The 23,442-nt window shown below is 37.5% G+C and overlaps 1 protein-coding gene across 6 annotated transcripts in view; it reads left to right on the top strand.

Annotated features, from left to right (window-relative positions):
- Positions 1 to 23,442, top strand: part of arhgef28a (Rho guanine nucleotide exchange factor (GEF) 28a) — an 87,116-nt gene that overhangs the window by 61,475 nt on the left and 2,199 nt on the right. For 4 of the 6 annotated variants that reach the window (XM_079608452.1, XM_079608453.1, XM_079608454.1 and 1 more), the window contains 20 exons: positions 467 to 568; positions 1,096 to 1,219; positions 2,178 to 2,313; positions 2,540 to 2,595; positions 2,835 to 2,895; positions 3,035 to 3,164; positions 3,515 to 3,633; positions 3,908 to 4,048; positions 4,143 to 4,393; positions 6,856 to 6,981; positions 7,066 to 7,183; positions 7,290 to 7,541; positions 7,666 to 7,742; positions 8,409 to 8,587; positions 8,770 to 8,861; positions 9,514 to 9,696; positions 10,026 to 10,267; positions 11,992 to 12,039; positions 14,039 to 14,554; positions 19,984 to 20,266. In XM_079608452.1, the coding sequence (XP_079464578.1) occupies positions 467 to 568; positions 1,096 to 1,219; positions 2,178 to 2,313; positions 2,540 to 2,595; positions 2,835 to 2,895; positions 3,035 to 3,164; positions 3,515 to 3,633; positions 3,908 to 4,048; positions 4,143 to 4,393; positions 6,856 to 6,981; positions 7,066 to 7,183; positions 7,290 to 7,541; positions 7,666 to 7,742; positions 8,409 to 8,587; positions 8,770 to 8,861; positions 9,514 to 9,696; positions 10,026 to 10,267; positions 11,992 to 12,039; positions 14,039 to 14,554; positions 19,984 to 20,266 (3,236 nt within the window). The remainder of the gene's footprint in view (positions 1 to 466; positions 569 to 1,095; positions 1,220 to 2,177; positions 2,314 to 2,539; positions 2,596 to 2,834; positions 2,896 to 3,034; positions 3,165 to 3,514; positions 3,634 to 3,907; positions 4,049 to 4,142; positions 4,394 to 6,855; positions 6,982 to 7,065; positions 7,184 to 7,289; positions 7,542 to 7,665; positions 7,743 to 8,408; positions 8,588 to 8,769; positions 8,862 to 9,513; positions 9,697 to 10,025; positions 10,268 to 11,991; positions 12,040 to 14,038; positions 14,555 to 19,983; positions 20,267 to 23,442) is intronic. The other 2 variants (XM_079608456.1, XM_079608455.1) reach the window with 1 other exon arrangement.

The following is a 23,442-nucleotide window of genomic DNA, read 5'->3' as shown; positions in this document are numbered from 1 at the left end:
ACCACCTGTCATCTGCCCTGATTCCTCCATTAGGTATTAATCACTAATCAGAGAATAAAACGGTGTTGAGCAGAGCTCTCCAGTGTCCCTGACTACAAGGTTGCCAGGAGACCGAGTGCTTCCTGTTGTTTTTAAGGTTGTTGCGCCTGTTTCAGGTGTCAACCTTTTAGAGTTGTTTTTTATTTAAATGAATACAAAAAGATGTATGTAGTTGGCGAGTGAGGTACACTTTCTGCATTAAGAGCCCCTTGTCTGTGGTGTTGGATCTTATATACAAGGATCATCCATTGCTTATTTCTATATTTTAAATTCCCTATGTCTTTCTCACTATTCTTTTTTTACAGCAAAGCACAATAGTGCCCTCCAGGGGCAGTATGTGTCTGTGCACATACCGGTACATTAAAATGGAAATGCATGTATCTGCTATGTGTATAAAGACTCAGAGTGCTGTACTGTACCTCTATAGGGAGTTAAGGTTTCGTAGGCGCGCTCAGTCAGCTGATGATGAGACCAGTGCAGAGTTGGCCGACTCCCTCCAACACCTCACGCTCTCCGAATTCCTCAAAGAGTATGTCAATACAGAGACCCCTAGCTACTAAACACCAAGTGCACTCTTGGCATGATCCTTTTAATAACCTAACCTGAACGCACAATCACCCACTGGCATGAAATCACGTCTAATGCTTCTTAACGTTTGTGAGATGACTCCAAATGATGCTGTTACTTAACTGTGTCAACACTAAAATATGTAATAACACTCCTTGTTTGTGAACCTAACTGTGGTCCTCGTCTCACAACTCACCCCCCGCTGAGCAAAAGATTTCTAATTAGGAATGTGTGAAATGCATAGAATGTCCGCACTGCTCAGGTGGTATGTCTTGTTTTTGGCACAGAGGGTGATGACTAATTATTAATTTTCCTGTAGCCTGGAAAATAATGAATGACTGAATGAGCCTGAAAGAAATGCATTAATGAAACCACCTAGCCGCTACATCATGGTCTGAAAAGTAAAATCAGTGTTAACATTAAAACACCCACTGTACAGGCATGTGTCTGTGATTTTAATGTGCTCCATGTCATTAATGTGTTTTCCAGGATTGAGGAGGAGGAATGGGACAAATATATCATCCCTTCCAAATCAGAGTCAGAAAAATACAAAGTCAGCCGCACTTTCAGCTTCATAAAGAGCCGAATGTATAGTAACCGCAACAAGAGCAAGGTAAACATACATGCATGTCATATATATATATATATATATATATATATATATATATATATATATATATATACCTTTGATTCAAAAGTATGTTGTCAGTAAGATTTGAATATTTGAATAAGAAATGAATACGTTTAATCAACAGGGATGCATTCAATTGATTAAAAGTGACAGGAAATATATTTGTAATGTTACAAAAGATTTTTGTTTAAAATAAATGCTCTTATTTTTTCCCCACAAAAATATTAAGCAGCACAACTGTTCTCTACATTGATAAAAAAAAATGTCATAAAATATTAAAATAGAACAGTTATTTTAAATTGTAATAATATTTCACAATATTACTGTTTTACTGTATTTAAAAAAAACAAGGACAGTACATTTTTAATATCTTGCATATTTTCATCCTATATTTACATATTACAATATGTACAATTTATAATATATAAAAATGTATGTATAAGCATTAGTCATCTAAAAACATTTCTTGACAAATAATGGTAAAGGTCACAGAGAAATATACATTAATCATCAATCAATATTATGAGACTTTTATTTTAAACCATTACCATCTATGTTCATATCTTAAACTTTTTTTCAACAATATTACTTCATACAATGTCGTTTTTGTTTGTAAACTGAACTATTTCAGCCTGGTTTTTGCACACAATGATCCTTTACTAGCCATTAAGGAAGGATGAAAAAGAGAAGGGGGTAAAGACTGATTATAAAGCCCAAAAACAACCATAGGAGTCCCTTTTAATCATTAAACTTTCTTTTGGCTGTAACTGTTTTACCAGCGGCAAACTCTCCCATGGCCTTTTTTTGCCACACAAGCATGTCACACTTAAACTACCTTCACAAGCAGAAATAGTGTAGAGATGAGTTTAATGTGCAGTCATCACGGCAGATGGTGATGAGGACTGTGAGTGATCTGATGGCTTTCCCTTGGTTTTTGAAGGGGAAAGGAAAAGAGAGAGAAACCAAAGACAAACAGGTCAATGGACACCAGTTCACAGCAGGATCTGTCCTGGGGTCGACACTTTGTGAGATCTGCAGCAAGCCAGCTTCTGGGAAAGAGGTCTTCCACTGCGCATGTGAGTTCATTTAAGTAGAAACAAATATTTTAATTAATCAAACTGCCATTTTATACATCTTAAAATATGTATTGTGTTTCTGGAAACATGGAAGTTTGTATTGAATCATTCTCTCTGCTCACATTTTTGTGTTTTGGAAAATGTCTTGGAAATCTGCCAGTTGAATGAATCAGTAGATGCTTTTAAAAAAAATTATATTGTTTGTTAATTTGCTCTTTCATCCTAGACTGTGCAGTGAGTGTCCATAAGGGCTGTAAGGACTCATCGACGCCATGCCTGAAGGTGGACTGTGCTTGTGTTTGCACATGTTTTTTTCTCTTGAACTTACATGCAAGTTTAATATTTAAACCATGAGACACATTTGCCTGTTTGTTCAAACTCAAAGTGCAGAGGATCTTTAATGAACCCCGTTATTACAATACAGAATACTGGCAATCAGTGTAACATAAGAGGAAATAATGTGAAGTTAAAAAAAAAAGTATATTATTAATTTATAAACGTGTATTAACTCTCGTTTACAGAAGTCTCAAGACAAATATTCTGTGATGACAGTAAAAAGCAGAACAGCCTCCCTCCCTCAAAGTGAGTTTTACCAGCTTTATAAAGCGAAAGCTTATAATATCACCCTCACTATCAACTTATTTAACGCCAAAGTTGTTTTCCATGCATTTACACTTCTGTCTTGGTTTTGCTCTCACCTTTTTTTTTCTGTCACATTTAGATTTTATAGTGCGTGAATGTTCCTCGTCCTCTCAGATACCCACCTCTGCCTCTCTTCCTGTGATGACATCACGAGACTCTACTCCTCTTCCTTGCCCTCTGTCCAGAAGTGTGCCTGCAGGCACAGAAAGGTCCCACACTCTTACTGTGTAGTAATATTCAACCAAAAACTAGCTAGATCAATGAATCGTGAAGGATAATGACCCATATGCTGTCTTAAATATTACAATTTTAAAAAATATTTAAAAAATATTAACATGTTAAAATGTGAGTTGTCCAAATATACCTGCAACATTCTAACTTCAGTAATAATATGGAAGTGAATTGACTCATTTTACTTTTATCATTCCATTTCCTTAAATGTTCAATGTCTGGATGAGCCAAGACACCATACATGCCCAAAGTTTGTATTTGTTGCAATAAGTGAGAGTGTTGAAGACCCCTTATAGTAATTTATGTAATTTATGTAATTTTCCATCAGGCTTAGTGAGAGCCCAGAAGCAGATAGTGACTCCCCCCCGTGGCGGAACTACATCCAATCAGAGGAGCTCCTCCAAACAATGGAGTCCTCAACATCCACTGATTCATCTCTCATTGAAGGTAAAACAGCTGGACATGTGATGAAATAACTGGTGAAATATGGCATGTGTGTTAAGAGACCTTCAAAAACCTCCTGACAACCCCTTAATTTTTCTTTTTTTATTCACTCTACCAAAAATACAGTAAAACAGTAATATTTTGAAATATTACAATTTAAAATAACTGTTTTTAATAATTGTTCAAATGTAATTTATTACTGTAATGGCAAAGCTGAATTTTCAGCAGCCATTGATATTCCGTATTGAAAAATCCAATAAAGAAATTAATTCCTCAGACACTGTAGATGCCCCACTACAGAATGAGCTGGTGATGAATGCCATGGATTTAGAGGCGGAGTCATGGAGCCTAGCGGTGGAACCCCAGTTCTGTAAGATGCAGGAAAAACGCATCGTCAAGAGACAAGATGTCATTTACGGTCAGCTGAAACAGTCTTCCTCATTAAAAACATTTTGTGCAGGTGTGTTCTGTTCATCATTTGAAGGTGTTTTTGTGCTCTTGGTCTCACTCAGAGTTCATGCAAACCGAGCTCCATCACGTGCAGACACTCATGGTAATGGCGGAGGTCTTCAGGAGGGGAATGCGGGAGGAAGTCGGGCTGGATGCGGACACCATTGGTCGGATTTTCCCTTGCTTAGATGAACTGCTCCTCCTCCACCGTGACTTTCTGTCAGCGATGAGGGAACTACGGCAAAGCTGCGTCCAGCCAAACAGCAACAAGAACTACCTCATCCACCGTGTGGGTGACATTTTTCTGCAACAGGTATATATACATGTAATAGTCTTCAATGTATTTGTGTGAGTACACAATTCAAGTTGAAAGTTTAATCGGTAACACTCTACAATTAGGTCCCATTAGTTAATGTTAGTTAACGCATTAAATAACATGTACTAACAATGAGCCAATACATTTGTTACTGTGTTTATTCATTTTTGTTAACATTAGTCAATAAAAATATAACTGTTCATTGTTAGTTCATGTTCGCTCTGGACTCCACTAACTGAAATTAACAGATACAACTTTTGATTTTAAAAAATGTATTAATAAATGTTAAAATTAATATTAATTAAGACTAATAAATGCTTTTTTGATTGATAGTTCATGATAACCAATGTAGTTAACAAGCATTAACAAATTGAGCCTTATTGTAAAGTATACCATTTAATCAGATATTATGGCAGAACCGTGACCAAGCGGTTTGCCTATTAGGGGCGGAGTTAAGCGTCCTTGGCACGTTCTGGAGAGAAGCAGCAATGAACAAATCCTTCTTTTGAGTCAAATATTTTCAGTTGAGATTGTACTACAAGCACACTCCAGAACCGCATGACTTGCTGCTTAACTACCAGAATACAAAACATTGTTGGAGAAACTAACTACTGTAGCTAGTCACGACTGTTTCCCAAAACCATAGTAACTTTGTTGCAAATCCAAATCCAACTGTCATTAATTACTTCACTCAGGTGGTGGTGCTGTAAGTAATAACTTCTACTAATTAATTGGTTTGGGATCAAATTAATGTCAGATTGCTGTAAATGATGAACATGGATTCTGAGGACTACTTCACTATTTTTTGTTGGATAGCTTCGATTCAGTCATGGTACATCATAATCCTGGGTTCACCCAGGGTACTAGTCCATATTCTCACATGTGGCGTGTTTTTTGTTTTTTTTGTTTTTTTTAAATGGCTTAGCTCTAAAAACGTTCAATATGTGTTCTCATTAACAAAAGATATTTGTTGCAAGCTGATAGAGATAAGAATCCCAGCAACCACCTGTATCATAAGAGATATGCGTCATTAGAGATATGCAGCTAAACATGGTACCCCTTTAAAAGCGCAAATGCTTATTCTGCCCTACAAAGCAAAAAATAATAATAATAATAATAATTCGTTACATTTATATAGCGCTTTATCTGAGACCTCAAAGCGCTTTACATAGAAGGGGGGAAGAATCTCCTCAACCACCACCAATGTGCAGCATCCACTTGGATGATGCGACGGCAGCCATATTGCGCCAGAACGCCCACCACACACCAGCTTACTGGTGGAGAGGAGACAGTGATGAAGCCAATCAGTATATGGGGATGATTAGGAGGCCATGATGGACAGAGGCCAAGGGGCAAATTTGGCCAGGATGCCGGGGTTACACCCCTACTCTTTTTCGAAGGACATCCTGGGATTTTTAATGACCACAGAGAGTCAGGACCTCGGTTTAACGTCTCATCCGAAGGACGGCGCTCTTTTGGCAGTATAGTGTCCCCGTCACTACACTGGGGCATTAGGACCCACACAGACCACAGGGTGAGCGCCCCCTGCTGGCCTCACTAACACCTCTACCAGCAGCAACCTGGTTTTCCCAGGAGGTCTCCCATCCAGGTACTAACCAGGCTCAGCCCCGCTTAGCTTCAGTGGGAAACCAGTCTTGGGCTACAGGGTGATATGGCTGCTGTTTGGTCAAAAATGAGTTATCATTTTCATGACATTCAGGGCATCCTTTGTTATGTGACAAAACATCTTATCTCAAATGGGTGTTTTTGGAGAAAAATTGTAATAATCTACCTACAACTACTTAGGCTGGATGACACAGGATAACTTTAAAGTAATTTTTCTCAGTTCTGCACTCTGCGTAGTTACTGCCTTTTTGCTTTGTAGGGCAGTATTTCACTTTAACCTTTTCTCATATACAACATGGCAACGCTTAGACAGCGAAGCCTCACAGCAATTACACACAATAGACCGCTTGCCTCTGCATAAACACAATTGCTTAAACGCAGCAGCTTATATGCTTAGTAAAACACGCTACAAGACTGTTAAACATAACTCTTATATTTAACTGTTATGATTGCTCATTTAATAAGCAAACCATGCAATATGCTGAGATATGGAGTAAAAGAGTGTGCCGTTATCTTAGATGTTGATTTCAGATGCTTTCTGAAAGCACGCTACAGACTGCTAACAGCAAACTACCAGTATTTGAATGTTGAGCTGCAGCTCATTGGCTGCTGATCCAACAGCAACCAATCAGCTGCGCTACGTAGATGTAGATGACGATGCGATTGCTACCAAATGAGTTAACCCTATCACCCTACACCATCTAGAGTTTCATGCCAGAACTTTGTATTTACGGTATATGGAATGACAGATGTAGATTGCACAATTGTATTCAATAGATAACAAGTACTACATCATGGGAAACATCATAGGTGTGTGTTTGTTTTCATCATAGTTCTCCCAGGAGAATGCAGAGAAGATGAAGCAGGTGTATGGTGAGTTTTGCAGTCATCACACAGAAGCGGTCAGCTACTTCAAAGAGCTTCAGCAACAGAACAAGAGATTTCAGCTCTTCATCAAAGTGAGATTCAAATCACACAATGACTAAATCAGGCGCATATTGATGTTGATATTATTATTCATAATTATCTTTTTGGTTCCACAGCAACAGAGTAGCAACTCATTGGTCAAGAGGCGAGAAATCCCAGAATGCATATTGTTAGTGACGCAGCGAATAACGAAATACCCTGTCCTCCTGGAGAGAATACTGCAGTACACAGAGGGTATTATTACACACACACACACACACACACACACACACACACACACACACACAAAATCACAACCAAACATTTGTTTAGACTCAGTTTCTTTTGTTCTTTGTGTCAGAGCACACAGAAGAGCATGCTGACCTGTCTCGTGCGCTAGTCCTGATCCGAGAGCTGATCTCTGCTGTGGACCAGCACGTGAGTCAGTTCGAGCAGAACCAGAAGCTGAGTGAGGTCCTGGGCCGTATGGAGAACAAGTGTAATACCAAACTGAAGAGCGGTTACACCTTCCGCAAGCAGGACATCACCAGCGGCAGGGCTCTGCGGCACCAGGGCCCGCTGCTCTGGAAGACGGCCACAGGAAGACTGAAAGGTGATTGTCCAATGAAACGGTCACATCACGCAGTAGTCAATATGAAAGACATATGCACAGCCATTTATAGTTAGTTCTGGCTAAGTAGATGAAATATCTGATGACATTATTTGATCATCCACAGATGTTCTGGCGTTTCTGCTGTCTGATTCATTGGTGTTCCTTCAAGAGAAAGATCAGAAATACATCTTTGCCGCTGTGGTTTGTTTCTGAGATTACTATGGGTTTATCTCTATATAAAGCAAACACTACTGGTCAGGAGTTTGGGTTTGGTCAAACTGTTTGTTTTTTTTCATGTTTTTGAAATTAGTATTGCAAAATATGAATGAAATTTAAAATAACTGTTTTCTATTTTAATTTATTTTAAATTATTTATGAATTTTCAGCTGCCTTTACTCCAGTCTTCAATGTCACATGATCCTTCAGAAATAATTATAATATGCTGATTTGGTGTCTAAAATGTTGAAAACAGTTGTGCTGCTTAATATTTTTTTGTGGAAACCATGGTACGTTTTCTTTCTTTAGGATTCTTTGATAAATAGAACATTCTAAAGAATATTTATTTGAAATATAAATATTTATTAGCATTGTACATGTCTTTCTTTACTTTTACTTTTGATCTATTTAATGCATCTTTGTTGAATAAAAGTATTAATTTCTTTAAAAAACAAAGATCCTAATGACCCCAAACTTTTGAGCAGTAGCGTAACTATTTGTACTCTGTGAATATACTTGATCATATTCTATATCACACTTCTATTAAGTGTGCATTGAATGACAGTTTGTTTTTGTGTAAATCTAATAGTCTGTTTGATGTAACTGTGTAAAGTTAGATATGTTATCTTACTCACTTGCACTGTTTCTCAGGACCAGAAGCCTCCAGTGATCTCTCTGCAGAAGCTGATCGTGCGGGAGGTGGCCAATGAGGAGAGAGGCATGTTTCTGATCAGCGCATCTTCAGCTGGGCCTGAGATGTATGAAGTTCACGCTGCTTCTAAAGATGAACGCAAATGCTGGATGAGACTCATCAGAGAGGCTGTGGAGAGGTGTGTAGTGATGAGGAGTGCAGTGCTGTTTCCATAACCATAACCTCATAAGATGAAACATGTCAAACTTGTCTATATTGATTCTTCTCTACAAGGACAGCTGAGAGAGAAAACAAATCTCTCTTCAACTTTTGTTGTAGTGTGTGATTTTACTCATTTTAAATTGTATTTGTTTTGCTAAGTTGCCCTGAAGAGGAGGATGAGACTACGAGTGAATCAGAAGAGGAAAAGAGAGTTACCGAAGCAAAGGTCCAAAAGATTCACAGGCTTCAAGGTGATACAAGCAACCAGATATGCTGATGAATCCAAAGACGTTTTATGATATACTTGTATTGTATAATTTATAATACCTAGATATATCTATCCATTAGCATTGCCATTCATCTTAAAGGTTGTATCAGCGATTTCAGGCCCAAAAATAAATTATCACAATCAAAGATCTCAAAGCCTAGGCTGGCTACAGAGACGCGTTTTTTTGACGGCCTGCTTATGGGGTGGTCAGCTAGCGGATCGTTAGGAAAGATTAGTTGAATGTGGTCATTTATTTATGGGCCTGAAATCGCTGATACAACCTTTAATTTATCTTACATTACTATGGAATTGCAGGAAAATTACGTTCTGACAAATGCTTATGGCACCGTCCTCAAGAATGCACATAATCCCAAACCCTTACTGACCTACTGTCGGTGCATGCATTGATAAGTTCATTTCATGCTTTGAGAGCCCTCCAAAAATAATCTGTTACTGGTAAAACATCTAATAATAAAATGAAATGCATCTGATTTTTGAATGCTGCTTGCAAAGAAACAATTATTTCACCAGAATACAGTTTCTTTCGAATAGCAGTCAATGAGTGGTGTAGTGACATTTGCCTCCGCTAAAGAACTTTTTTTTTTAACATGACAACCGACCATTTTCTTTCACAGAGTCTCTGTGCGGCCACGATCATCTCATCTGTGCCAATCTGGAGGAGAAGCTCCACATCTACGCCGAGCTGTCAGTCATGGCAGGACAACGCGAGGCAGGACCAGATCCCAGGCTGCTGGTACGGCCCAGCACTGAAGACATCCCCCAGGCTGGAGTACTGCTCGGCGCTGCTCTTAAAGAGGGTGGGAGTCTGCATCAATACATACACTACCATTCAAAAGTTGTGAGGTCAGAACAGTGTTGTATTGTTCAAAACAGTGGGGTCAGAAAGATTTAAAATAATAATAAAGTCTTACCAACCCTACATTTTTTTAATTTAGTGTTTGTGCACATGCACATACTCACACCCATAGATTTATAGACACAATATGCTTAGTTTTTTCAATACTTTTTAACAATAGTAAAAAAAAAAAAAAAAAAAATCATGTTATTGAACCACAATACACACAACTACATGCATAGTAACCTTGACAGTTATTAATATCACGCTGTCACACTCTCTGTTTATTAGCGGAGAACCTAAGAGCAGCTCTCTCCTCTCACTGTGCTTCTGCTGCCGTCCTGTCTGGTCCAGAAGAACAGACTCAATCTGAGCCCTGCGCTTCTTCCTCGCCTCTGCCTCCTGAGAACCAGAGCCCACTGACGGACACCCACCACAGTGAAGAGGAGGAGGAGGAGTGGAGAGGAGAGGAAGACTTAAAAACACAGGCCTTTAATCCCAGCGCAGATTCTGATCACAACATACACCTAAAGGTAAATGTGAACTGGATCCTGTTCATAAACAGCACTTATACACATTTAAACGGCCATTATTTGCACAAGGGATTGCTACTAGAAAATGGATTGTGGTTGTATGTCACAGCATGATTTATTACTAATAGAAATATACCAATATGGGTAAGAAATATTTAATATATTTTCCAGTATTAGTGATTTTAAATTGTGCAGCATAAGAGGTACAGTCACCCTGCATAAATAATTCACATTCTTCTTCCACTATCACATCTGAATCTTTATGTTACTAAGTATTAATGAGCTTGAAATAAGAGGAGTCCATTTTACTGCCTCCAGGGTCCCGTTTCATTAAAAATAAAAGCGAAGAATTAGGCTTTCATTTTCTTGGATCTTTTTTCTGCTGCCGTTGCTGTCTTGCGGTGCGCTGCACAGTATATCATGCTGATAAGGTTTTTTTGTGCTGCTGACATGAGCACAAGCTCATAAAAGGAGATATTCAAATATTTAAAAGGTATTTACCTTTTATTGTTAAAAAAAAACAAGGGATTCTTGTGTTTTACTGGATTTAAAATATTTTGTAATCATTTCTTTTGGACATTCAGGCCTGGTTTCATAGATTAGATACCAGATTACCAAATCTTCTGGTTTCATAGACTAGAAAAATGAAATTAGGCCTTAGTTCGATTAGGACATTTAAGTAGCTTTTATGAATGTGCCTTTAAAACTTACTGGTGTGCAAAAAAAGCAACTCAAACATGCATTTTAGTCTGGTACTAGACTTAAGCCTTGTCTGTGAAATCGGGATTGATTTGGGTTTTAAGATTTAGATTGCCATTCATATTTACTAGTTATCATAGATTTGGGTCAAATCTATCCTGTTGCACATAAGCAATTCCTAGAAAAGCAGCAAACAAATTCATAGTTTTGTGTCCACCAGGTGGTGCTATAAAGTTAATATTGACATAGACCGGGCATAAATCTTGCCTTAAGAGGGCAGACTTGTTCGTGTCGATTTCAACACAAAAGAGTATGCATATTGCAACTCGTTCTTCCCATTTATATTTCCACATTACGGTCCACTAACATCCAGATGTGCAGATTGTGCAAAGTGCAGAAATAATATTAATTCTCACAAAAAAAAGAGAAGATTTTAACTCAACACAATGTTTAATGAATCAGGAAACTAACATCTAGGCATAACAACCATTTAAACTCCCATTAAGGAATCATCCTCTCATTTTTTTGGGAGGTAATCAATACCGATGCCTTAATGCGTCCCCCCACATTACTCGTACATCCTTGAGTGAGCGCTTTGCCTCGCTCATTTATAAACCTACTTGGCTGGGAGGCTGTTTTCTTTAACTCAGGTCACCGCCGTTGTGTTTCCTGTGCCGTCTGTTGACTTTGTAGATAAAGAACCAAATGGTGTTTGAGTCAACAGATGCTGAAGTTTTTGAATCATCTTTAGAAACCCCGCTGAAGTAAACACAACGTTTGCAGTTTCGTAAAATGTGCTACAGGAAGCAGATGTCTTGCCAAAAAAATATAAATTAAATGTACTGCACTGTTGTTTGCAACAGAATGGATCATATTGCTATACTGCACACATCTATGCTGTTATCTTTCCAGGAAAAAGAGACATTAGTTGGAGTAGTAGACTCCATGTGTCAGATTTAAAAAGTCTTAGTTTTGGTTTAGAGTTCTTTACTGTTTCTTGCTCATTGTTTGTTGTCTTAATGCAGGTGAGTCAGAGTGTGCAGAGCTTGACTCAGCTGCTGTACAGTCTACAGGTGAGCTCATGTCACACAACCACATACCAACTGAAAGAATAATTATAGTGGACAGGCCTTACGTCAGACACACATAAACACGCGACATGACTCAGTTGTAATAGCTCTGTCCAAGCCTTAAGTTTCATCGCCTGAACATGTTTGACCAACTATGTGGCTTTATCTCTTTTACAACTCGCTGTGGTTTGGATGTATAATAGGATGTGTTGTAATGCAGGTGATGCTGGATGTAAACATAAGTGACACACCTGCGAAAGGCTCTTAAAAGAGTTTGGCCTTCTTTTTATAAAACAACCATTTCCTAGCTATTTTAGATATCATTGTCAAAGGGATAGATTTGGATGCATTTTTATTGTTTGTTTGTGAGTAGGCAGACGTAATAGAGCTGCTCAGTCATAATGTCAATTTGTAGGTTAACCTGGAAGGCTAATTCACAATGGGTTCCCTCTGGAATACCAAATGGGTTTTTAGAATAACTGTGTTTGATTCATGAGTGAAATAAAACTTTGACATTTTGTTCTACAGCATAATGCACACACATAGTCAGACCTCAAACGTGAATTTGTGTGCTTTAAAAACAGTTGCTACACAAGGACTGCAGCTACTAGTTTTCAAATGTTAGGGGTCAGTGTTTTTGTTATTAATACTTTCATTCAGCAAAAGTGACAGGGAATACATTATAATGTTACAAAAATGTATACAGCAAATGCTGTTCTTTTAAACTTTCTATTCATCAAAGAATCCTGAAAATATGTATTAAGAATTCTACAAAAATATTAAGCAGCAATCAGCTTTGCCATCACAGGAATAGATTACATTTTAACATAGGAAACGGTTGTATTTTAATAATCTTTCACAATATTACTGCTTTTACTGTCTTTTTGATTAATAAAGCATACGGTACTTTTGACCCCAATATTAATATTATTATGTTTACATGATTGACAAATCAGCCAACCGTTCTTCTCTATAAAGGCCAAACGGTTACCTATGTCAACACTTAAAACCACAAGAGGAAAAAGTTTAGTTTGATTTAAAATGTAACAGTTTTCAAAGTCAGTTTTCTCTGATCATGAATCTGAACTGAGCATAGACTTACATTTTTAGCTACATGCAATTGAGTTATGATAGTAATTTGTGTTGTAGAACAAAATGTGGAAGTAATTCTTCAATGTCTTCAAGTATTTTAAGCCACAGACCTTATTTTACTCATAAATCGAAAACTGCTGTGCTAAAAACCCATTAGATATACCAGAGGGAACCAGTGTCTAAAAATTATAATTTTCCTCAGGTTAAGGACTAAAAACAGCTCTATTTAACAAGTCACTAGAGACAACACGAGAGAAGAGTTTAAAAACACATATCTCGGATGCAATTTGTGGATGGGGCTCGTGTAAGTTGATTCATATTCATCACCATTCAAAAGTCTGGGCAATGTATGATTTTTAAAAATGTTTTTAAAATAAGTGTCTAATGCTCACTAAGGCTGAATTTATTTGATCAAAATACAGTAAAAACAGTAATATTGACATTTTACTACAATTTTAAATAACTGTTTTCTATTTTAATATATTTTAAAATTGTATTTATTCCTCTTATGACAAAATCTTCAATGTCACATGATCATTCTGATATACTGATTTGGTGATTTAAGAAACATTTCTTATTATTACCAATGTTGAAAATAGTTGTTTTGCTTAATATGTATGGGAAACAGGGATCATTTTTATTCTATTAATAATTCTATTCTGGATCTTACTGAACCCAAACTTTTGAATGGTAGTGCACTTGTAGCTTAAAGAGCCAAAAAGAAGGACTTTACCTTTTGATGATACAGGTCGGATGCATTAAGGGGAGGTGCCTTCCTAGTGATGGTTTAGCCGAGACACTACACACTGGTGTGAACTAATTCTTGAGAATAAGAGCCGTTATTGGCAGTGATAAAAGGTATCTCACCGTTGATCTCCTTTACATTAATACTCTTGCTTTTTGTGAATAGGCCGCAGTCACCATCCAAGACAGTTGCTATGAAGTCCAGAGGCTCCTCCTCCTCCTGTTATCAAACACCTCCTCTCACCCACACTCCCGCCCACTGCCCATCGCTCGCAGCAGCCAGGCCCTGCAGGAGCAGGAGCGCCAGCGGGAAGCGGAGCGGCGTCGGGAGGAGCTGGCGGACGTGGCCCGTCTTCGGGGCACCCTGGTACGAGAGCGGCAGCAGTGGGACCGAGAGTGCCAGGTGCGGCAGATTCAGCAGTCGGAGCTGGAGATGTCATTGGAGCAGAGGGAGCTGTTGTGCCACCTAGAGGAGCGGAGGCTGCAGAGCGAACGACAGGAACTCCATGAGCAGCTGCAGGAGTACCAGCAAAGCCTGGAGAGGCTGCGAGAAGGTCAGAGGAGTGTAGAAAAGGACAAAGAGAAGCTGGACACTCAGCGGAGGCTGCTGGAAAGTTTGAAGGATGGCTGCCAGCAGAACCTGCCCACCATGGTCATACCCCTAGATGGACAGCAGACACAGGTAGGATCAGTGAGTGGATGGGAATGTGTCGGACACAGTGGTGGTCTGTGTGATGTGTAAATTAAAGTCACCATGAAATCAAAACTGAAAATTCTTACCCTTTATGGAATATTGTAGTGTTTTTTATAGAGGTCGACCAATAGTGGATTTTACCGTTAACGATACCAAGGTTGGACCACGCTGGCCAATAACCGATTAATCAACCGATAGTTTGTAAAATGGATACTGAATGAAAATAAAACAAAATAGTGCTAAACTGTATTACAAAAATGTAAAAACAGTACTGAATCATAAAAATGTAAATATAAACAATATTAATAATATATCAATTAAACCTGTTCGTTCATTGTGCGTTAACTTATGTTAAGAGATACAGCTTTAAAATGTTAATTTCAACATTTACTAATAGATACTTACAATGAACAATACTAACCCTTAGTTAATGTTACACAAGTGGAATCGTATTGTAGTGTTACCATTTCATATAAATCCAGTCATGCTTGAATGATGACCAGCTTTAAATATCTACACAAAGGTCAGAGCATTGAAATTAGACATATGTATTTTGTATGTTTAGTCTCACACTTTATTTGCCTCTATTTTAGAACACTTTATTATCTAATCAAAATAGCGAAATATGTGTTGCAGTGGCGATAAAAAAAGAACTGAAATCGAATGCTTTTCTGATTTTTTTGCTGCATATGAACATATCAGTTTGCTTTCTCATGTCTCTAGATTTACATATGCAACTTCCCTGCATGTCGAATGCAAAAAAAAAGCAACCAGCTCGATTTAAACTAATGCAAATAGATGGTGACAATCGTGACATAAAATATTTGGGTTGGGCTTGCATGCGGTTTTGTCACATTGCTTTAACCGCTTGAGGTAGGCTACTAAAGTTAGCATCCTCTCAGCCTCGACAGCAAACATGCCGCTGTTCTCCATTAATGCAGCATCTGGTCAACAAATGAATTACTTTATAATGATATGAAAACACGCACAGTAGTGAACTCTATACACACCGTTTCATTGTCTGTTTTAAATCCACATCTGAAGTGCCCCGCTCTGTGCAGCGCGCAGTCACACGTGTCAAAACAAACAGCACGAGGCGTCAGTGGTGGTTTTTATTTCGCCTCTAGAGGCCGCTCAAGTGACACTCAAATGACAATGATCCAATCAATTCCCATGTGACAAAATCGAGTCAGGGAAGACAGGATGATTGCAATTTCCATTTCATGCCGATTTTATTATTGCTCAAACCTGCTACTTGCTGATGAACATTTTTACGTCAGTAAATTAATCTGATGAGATTTAGATTTCCGTTTACCACTGTTTACCTGTAAAAATGCAAGGGGGAATGACAGAAACTTAAGATTTCCCATTAAATTGAACCTGACAGCTCTGAATATCAGTCAATTTTGTAGGCCACAGTGACTTTGGGGTTAGACAAGAACTTAGAAACAAAATACTATTATTCAGCCTGTACAAAAAAATAAATAAATCTGTGTTTAAAACTAAGTAAAAACCAAACAAAACTTTATTTTTAGTGTACCGTTAATGGTGATCGTTTTTTGACATCTATAGGTTTGAGAAACTGCCTATAATTATTGCACTTGATTATGATTGCACATTTTAAATCTTCTTTTGCCTTTTTAGCCATTTTTTTGAAAGAAACTTGTTGTCATTCATATTCTGGTTGGTCAATTTGCACATCAGAGAAGACTTGGCACTTTGTGAGATTTCTCTGGCTTTTGTACAATGATTTGAATTTGCTTACAATACCACATAGGATCATCTACTTTAAAACACCTTTATACATTTGTGTTCTGCACAGTAATTGAAAGCAGTTTTATTTAGAATAATTTGTGTGGAGAATGCAGCTCTCTTGCTTCCTGTGATGGATTGCCACCAGTGCCACTAAGCCAGCTTTGCTTTAGGGTCATTGTAGTTTCTGTCTGTTTGTTCATGAACAATATGTTATGTGCTATATGCATGATCTTCGAATCTGTTTGTGTGTGTTTGAAATATTCCTAAAAGCTGTAGTTGTGAGCTGTGGGAATGTCATAAAAGCCTTCGTGCACAGCGTGAGTCTGGAGACACAGCTGTCTTCTAAATGCTGACTCCTCTGCTCTTTCCTCCTTTACTCTGTTGCCAAAACACCCAGGTAGTGATGTCAGAGGATAGCGCTCCCAAATCCTCTCTCATCTGACTTTGAAGATGGAACAAAACTGTCAGTTATGAATTCAAGGCAGAGAAACTATATTTTCTGTTTTTCTTGATCCCATTTGCTTTCTTTTTTGGTCATGTAATTCTTCTGTCTCGTTCTCTTTCTTTCTTTCTTTCTTTCTTTCTTTCTTTCTTTCTGTTTCTTACAGAAATATATTGTGCGTGTGTGCGTGCAGGGTTGCTTTATAATAATATTATTCATACCTAGCCTATATGACATGGTTGTGCATGATTTGGCGATAGGGGAGAGCCTATACACTGGTCAAAATCAGGCAGACTCCCTGAACTTTTTTAAAAACGTGTTTCAAAATGATCGGTAGGTGCTCATTTTGTGCCCGGCTCGGCTCATAATTCCTCTCACACAATGCAAGCCGCGACTACGAGCATCAACAATTTCCACACGATTTCTCCCGAGAGAAAAAAATCGCCTGCGAGTTCGTACGACAGCAAAAATCGCACGAATTGTGTCTTTCACACTGAAGGAGCATTTTTGTAGTTCGTATAACTATTGGTGGAAGTACCTGATTTTTGCCATGTTCGCACCGCAGGAACTGGGAACAATTTTAGTTTTAGGAATGCCTTTTGGGAGGACTAAATTAGCTACTTCAGAGCAGGGTCTCAGCAAAATAGGAACTACCAGTGTCCAGTGAGGTAGCCTAAGTGTATGTTAATTGGCCGAATGCGTGCCATACGAAACAAGCCGTGTAAACACACAGTTTGCATGTACTTACTCACATGGAAAACATTGATAGATGGACCAACGGCAAAATCCAGGCACTTAACCTTTACTCTACGGAGTTACTGATGTTGTTGAATGCTGCACTTTAACGACGTCGTATGACTTTTGCCACTTCAGAATCACTACTGGCAGTGCAAATGGGAACATTTAGTTCTCGGCTGACCGCCCTGATGGCTAGTTCCTAGAACTTCTCTCTCTCTCTCTCTCTCTCTCTCTCTCTCTCTCTCTCTCTCTCTCTCTCTCTCTCTCTCTCTCTCTCTCTCTCTCTCTCTCTCTCTCTCTCTCTCTCTCTCTACCTCTCTCTCTCTACCTCTCTCTCTCTACCTCTCTCTACCTCTCTCTCTCTCTCTCTCTCTCTCTCTCTCTCTCTCTCTCTCTCTCTCTGTTTTTGAGAAGAACAGTATTTTGGATGATTGGATTAAACCAACTGACCAGACCTACCAACCACGCCTTGACAAATTTGACTACGTCAAAAACCCAAACACAACGAATTGTATAAGGTCTAAAGCCAATGTTGCCTTTTCAGGCAGAGTCAAATCAGGTGTGGCAGTGCACTGAGGAGGAAAACATTTCTTTCCTCGACCTCTTGTACACAGAGAGGATTCAGTTGCGGTCAAGCGCCTGTTTCTCACACACAGCTAAGCCTCTGATTCATTACCTGCGAAAATGAGAGCAATTCATGGCTCATCAGTCTTAGGCCGTGTGAGGTGGTCTAAGCTTCAACCTCTTGCCTGTGCGCTAATAAACAAGCTAATGATTAATTATAATTGAAAAGCCCCTACCAAGGCAAAATAATTAAAAACAACTTTGTACTTCATTCTGCAGGTCAGGGAAGTGATGTTTCATTTGGGTGTGAAAATGATCGGAAAGTGCAAGGGCGAGATGTAAGACAATGGTGTCCATCTGATGGCTAACTTCTAGAGTCTTCACTACATACAGACACACAGTGTTGGGGAGTAAATAAAACTACTTGACTACATTGATCAGTATGTGATAGTAGTTCAGCTGTTTTCAAAACACTGTAGTTTTTACAGTAATAAGTTACTTTTTCAACAAAGCTACTTGGCTCTAATATTGTGGTACAACTGATAAAGTCTGATGAAGTCTACAAAGCAATATATTTGGTTTATTCATCACTGACACAGTGTTTGACTCGCTTATACTGAATACATTCTAAATTATGCCGTTTCTATAGGTTTACTTATACTTTGTTTTATCAGTTGTATTTAAAAGAAATTTTAAAGAAATGTAAAAAAATAAAAAAAATTATTCAGTGTATTCATGTAGGGGCAACTTTACTTATTGTCAAGAGAATGTGTTAAAGGGACCATCAAAATAAAGTGAAACCAAAAAAATCTTATCCCAAACTTTTGAACATTATGTATGTCGCTTGTGAGAAACCATTTGTATAGGCTAATAATTTTAGCCTATACAAGGCTTTAATTTGCAATCAATCTTCACATTACCAGATAAACATGCTTTTTGGAGTCCAGTTGTAAAATAAAATAAAAAATAAAATAAACTTATGAATACAGCCAGAATATGAGAGGTAAAATCCTTCACACCCTGTTATTGCTGTTACGTGGATTCCTCAAAATGATATCTTGACTTAAATAGCTTGTGAGTGTGTATCTTCCACCATCTTAGCTTTGACCTTTTGGGGAATATATTTCTGTAAGACTCTCCTACACACATGAACTACACACAATAGATATACTTCAGGGCCAAGTTATTTGTGGTATTATTTGTGGGGGCTGATTAGCATAAAACAGTGATTTTGAGCTTGTGGGTCAATGATTCAGTCTGGCCTTTAATACATATGTAATACACATATGTAACCAACTGAATGAATGGAGAAAAGCTCAAGAAGAGAGGTGAAGACGTGGATATGATGTCTGATGGCAAAAACATCATCATACTGTAGGCTCTGTTGTCAGTTTTCTGAAGTAAAGCAGCCATTTATAAATGTGATCAAATGGAAAGAAAAGGCCTTTGGATGACTGATGATGTAATGTGGAGGTAATACAAATGTATATCATTTATGCTAATAAAGGTAAGCTGGAAATTAAAACTAAATTGAATATCATGGCTAACCTCTAAATGTTTTTTCTTTAATGTTCCCTGATTGCACTATAATTAAATTTGAAAAAATACACCATATTCTGTAAAGTCCACTTATGTTAGACAAGATTTTTTTTTCCCTCTTTTTAATTATATATCTTATATTGTTTTCCACAATCTCACTCTTAGAATTGAACAGCTTAAGTATGCTTATTACTTCTGTCTGTCATCATGACTTTAAAAGATGTGAAGTTGTGTGTTATTAACATGTGATCCGATCCTGCAAAATTTCACAGAAAGTGAGGTGCAGGAGTATATACTATAATTGCGTTGTTTCTAGAGTTGTATGGTGTAGAATAGATGATATAGTGATATGTGAGAGATGTGCATCTTTGTCGTGCAGGACGCTGGTCACCATCAGGACGAGCATGGATCCATTTTTGTGAACGAAGCAGCATTTGTGTCTCCCTCTCTAAACAACCGGCACATCCACCTTCAACATCATCATCACACTGTCCACCTGCACTCAGGATCTATAGGATTCTCCGATTCTCCCAGTGCTCAGAACAGCCTCAATTCACTCCTGGCACAATCCAACCACAGTGTTCCTGCAGGGCATGAGAGTTGGACTGGAGGAACAATGTACTCGACCCCACTGAGAAGTCTAACAGAGAGCCCAAATAATGGTAATGTTTTTACTGCAATCACTTGTTACTTAGTTGTGTTGACAGTAATGGGTGGGCAGTATAAGTCTTATGTCACAGTATGAGTATTTTGTAAGTTATTTTTGCTGAACATTCTCCAGCCCCATATAAAAATATCTGCATTTATTGGTGTTAAAAAGTAAAAATAGTAATATGTGACCCTGGATCACAAAACCAGTCCCATTTCACACGGGTTAATTTGTGGCAATTATAGCCAACAATACATTGTATGGGTCAAAGTTATCGATTTTTCTTTTATGTCAAAAATAATTTGTATTTAGTTAAAGATCATGTTCCATGAAGATATTTTTTAAATTTCCTACTGTAAATATATAAAACATTTATTTTTGTGAGTGAATGGAGTATTATTGCGAACATAAATGGCCAACTTTAAAGGCGATTTTCTCAATGTACATATTTTTTTGCACCCTCAGATTCCAGAATTTCAAAATGTTGTATCTCGGCCAAATATTGTCCTATCCTAACAAACCATACACCAATTTAAAGCTTATTTATTCAGCTTACATGTGATGTATACATCTCAATTTCATAAAATTGCTCCATGTAACTGGTTTTGTGGTCCAGGGTCTCATATTATATATTTAAAATGTAATTTATTCCTGTGATGGCAAAGCTTAATTTTCAGCATCATTACTCCAGTCTTCAGTGTCACATGATCATTCAGAAATCATTAGAAACATTTCTTATTATCAATATTGAACACAGTTATGATGCTTAGTATTTTTTTTTTAGGATTCTTTGATGAATAGAAAGTTCAAAAGTTCAAAAAGCATTTATTTGAAATGGAAATATTTTGTAACATTATAAATGTATTTACTGGTTTCATTAAATTAATACATTTGCTGAATAAAAGTAATAGTTTCTTTAAAAAAAAAAAAAAATCTTAATGACCCAAAAGCAAAACTGATCAAATCTGGCTCAATGTAAAAAAAAGCTTCACATTGTGTAACACTCGAGTTAAAAACAAGACTTAAAAAAGTGATGCATTATTAATAATTGGATGAATTACATGTAAAGCCATTATAAAATACCTGTTACAACATTACTTGGCAACGTAAATAACCTACAGTTACATCATGCCTGCACCAGACATTTGGTGTGACACGTCAAACTGTCCACACTGGAAACACCCATCTGAGACTCACTTTAGAGTATGTGCTAGTTTTCTGATTTAAAACCGTGTCACGGACATGCTGCAATATAAATGGTATTGCAGAATATCTAATGATTGACATATTTCTACCATTATATACCTGGCCATTTTGCTAGTTGACAAAATGAAATAAAAACAAAACAAGTTTGGATTAATTTTCTGCTATTTCATTTTTTTCCGTTTTTCGTTTAGCTAAGACGCAGATGCTGATTTCATCACATCTACTTGCGAATCATTATTAAAACTTGTATTGCAGCAGCGAAGGTCGATTGGCTTTCTTTGTGTTGTTAATCTATGTTTAATAACAAAGATTCATCCCCACTCTATCACACCCAGGTACAAACACACACAGATACACATCTGTCTCAGCGATCAATTGCACCTCTGTCTATTGACTGTCGGGATGACAGTGGCGTGTGAATCAAGGGCCGCCAGCTACGGGAGACTGATTGGAACATTGATCTAAAAAATCTTTACCAAACTCATTACCGAGTGACCTGTCATCTTACAAGAGCGAGGAGGGGCGAGGGACAGAAACTTATTAATCTGATATTTACTCATGAGCTGTTCGAGTTGTCTGTTTAGCATTATGAATCGTCCCTCTCACACACACACACATACACTTCATCTCTGTAATGTCTAAAGGTACTTGTCGAACATTTTAAACACTTGTATACTACAGTAAATAACACATCTTGTTTACTTGCTTTAAAGGTTGCATTCTGTGTGTATTGATTGGCTCATTAACCCTCTCTCATTATTGACAGAGTGTGCACAAGGGTGCATGTTTAGCTAGATTAGGGTCCCACTTCCTAGCTTTATCATCTATAGAGTCTTTTTCAACATAAATAACCATAGTGTAGATTTACCACATTTGTTTACCCAGAATCCCCTGCTTTCTACGATAAAACTCTATCAGTGTGTGCGTAATTGCATACTGTCTAAGCAGGTACTACATTTGAATTTGAACTTACTTCACGACCATTACAAAAGAAAGTATGAATGAAATTCATTGAAAACTGTCGCATCGCTTCACTACTATTCACAAATACTCTCCAGTGGCCTCATGGGATAGTAAAGTGTCCAGCAAATGCACAGTTCAGAATCGCGGTGGAAGTAGTAGGTCATCCAGGGACTTTTCACCTTATGTTTTTCGAATACTTTGTATTCTATTGGCCTACTGTTTTTCGCATATTGTATCGTAGGAGAGTATTCGACTTCAGATGCAGCGTATGTCAGGCTTGACACCATCTGATGAGTGTTACACTCAGGTCAGTTTGGCTGGTTGACATGGCTCAGTTAGCCTGTGCTGGTAATAGCATTTTTATCCATTGATGGCCATTTATTCAGGCAAAATGCTGATTTTTACAAGCAACATATAAACATATACCTGTGTGTGTGTGTGTGTGTGTATATATATATATATATATATATATATATATATATATATATATATATATATACAAAATGTTTTTTAAAGAAATTTATCATTTTATTCAACAAGGATACATTAAATCATTAAATAGTTCCAAAGTGACAAAAGGCATTTATAATGTTTTTTTTCAGTGCTGTCCTTTTGAACTTTTTATTCATCAAAAAAATAACAATATCAACGTATTAAGCAGCACAACCATTTTCAACATTGATAATATTAAGAAATGTTTCTTCAGCTTCAAATCAGCAAATCAGAGTGATTTCTGAAGGATCATGTGACTGAAGACTGGAGTAATGATGCTTAAAATTCAGCTTTGCTGTGACAAGCAAAAATGTCATCTTAAATTTTTTTTTTTTTATGTTTTTTTATTTCACATCAGAGACTTGTTTGAAAGTCTCTGATGTGAAAAAAAAAAACATAAAAAAAAAAAACATAAAAATACCTGTACTGGACCAGTTTATCTGGAGGTTTTGTTGGGGCAACCAAACAAAGACAAAAAAAGAAGAAGAATCCACTTAAGCTCTGAAGCCATAGGAAATGCAGTTTGCC

This window comes from Phoxinus phoxinus, assembly GCF_949152265.1.
Source record: "Phoxinus phoxinus genome assembly, chromosome: 3".
Lineage (NCBI taxonomy): Eukaryota > Metazoa > Chordata > Actinopteri > Cypriniformes > Leuciscidae > Phoxinus > Phoxinus phoxinus.
The sequence above is the reverse complement of the archived record's forward strand: the minus strand, read 5'-3'. Positions and strand labels throughout refer to the sequence as shown.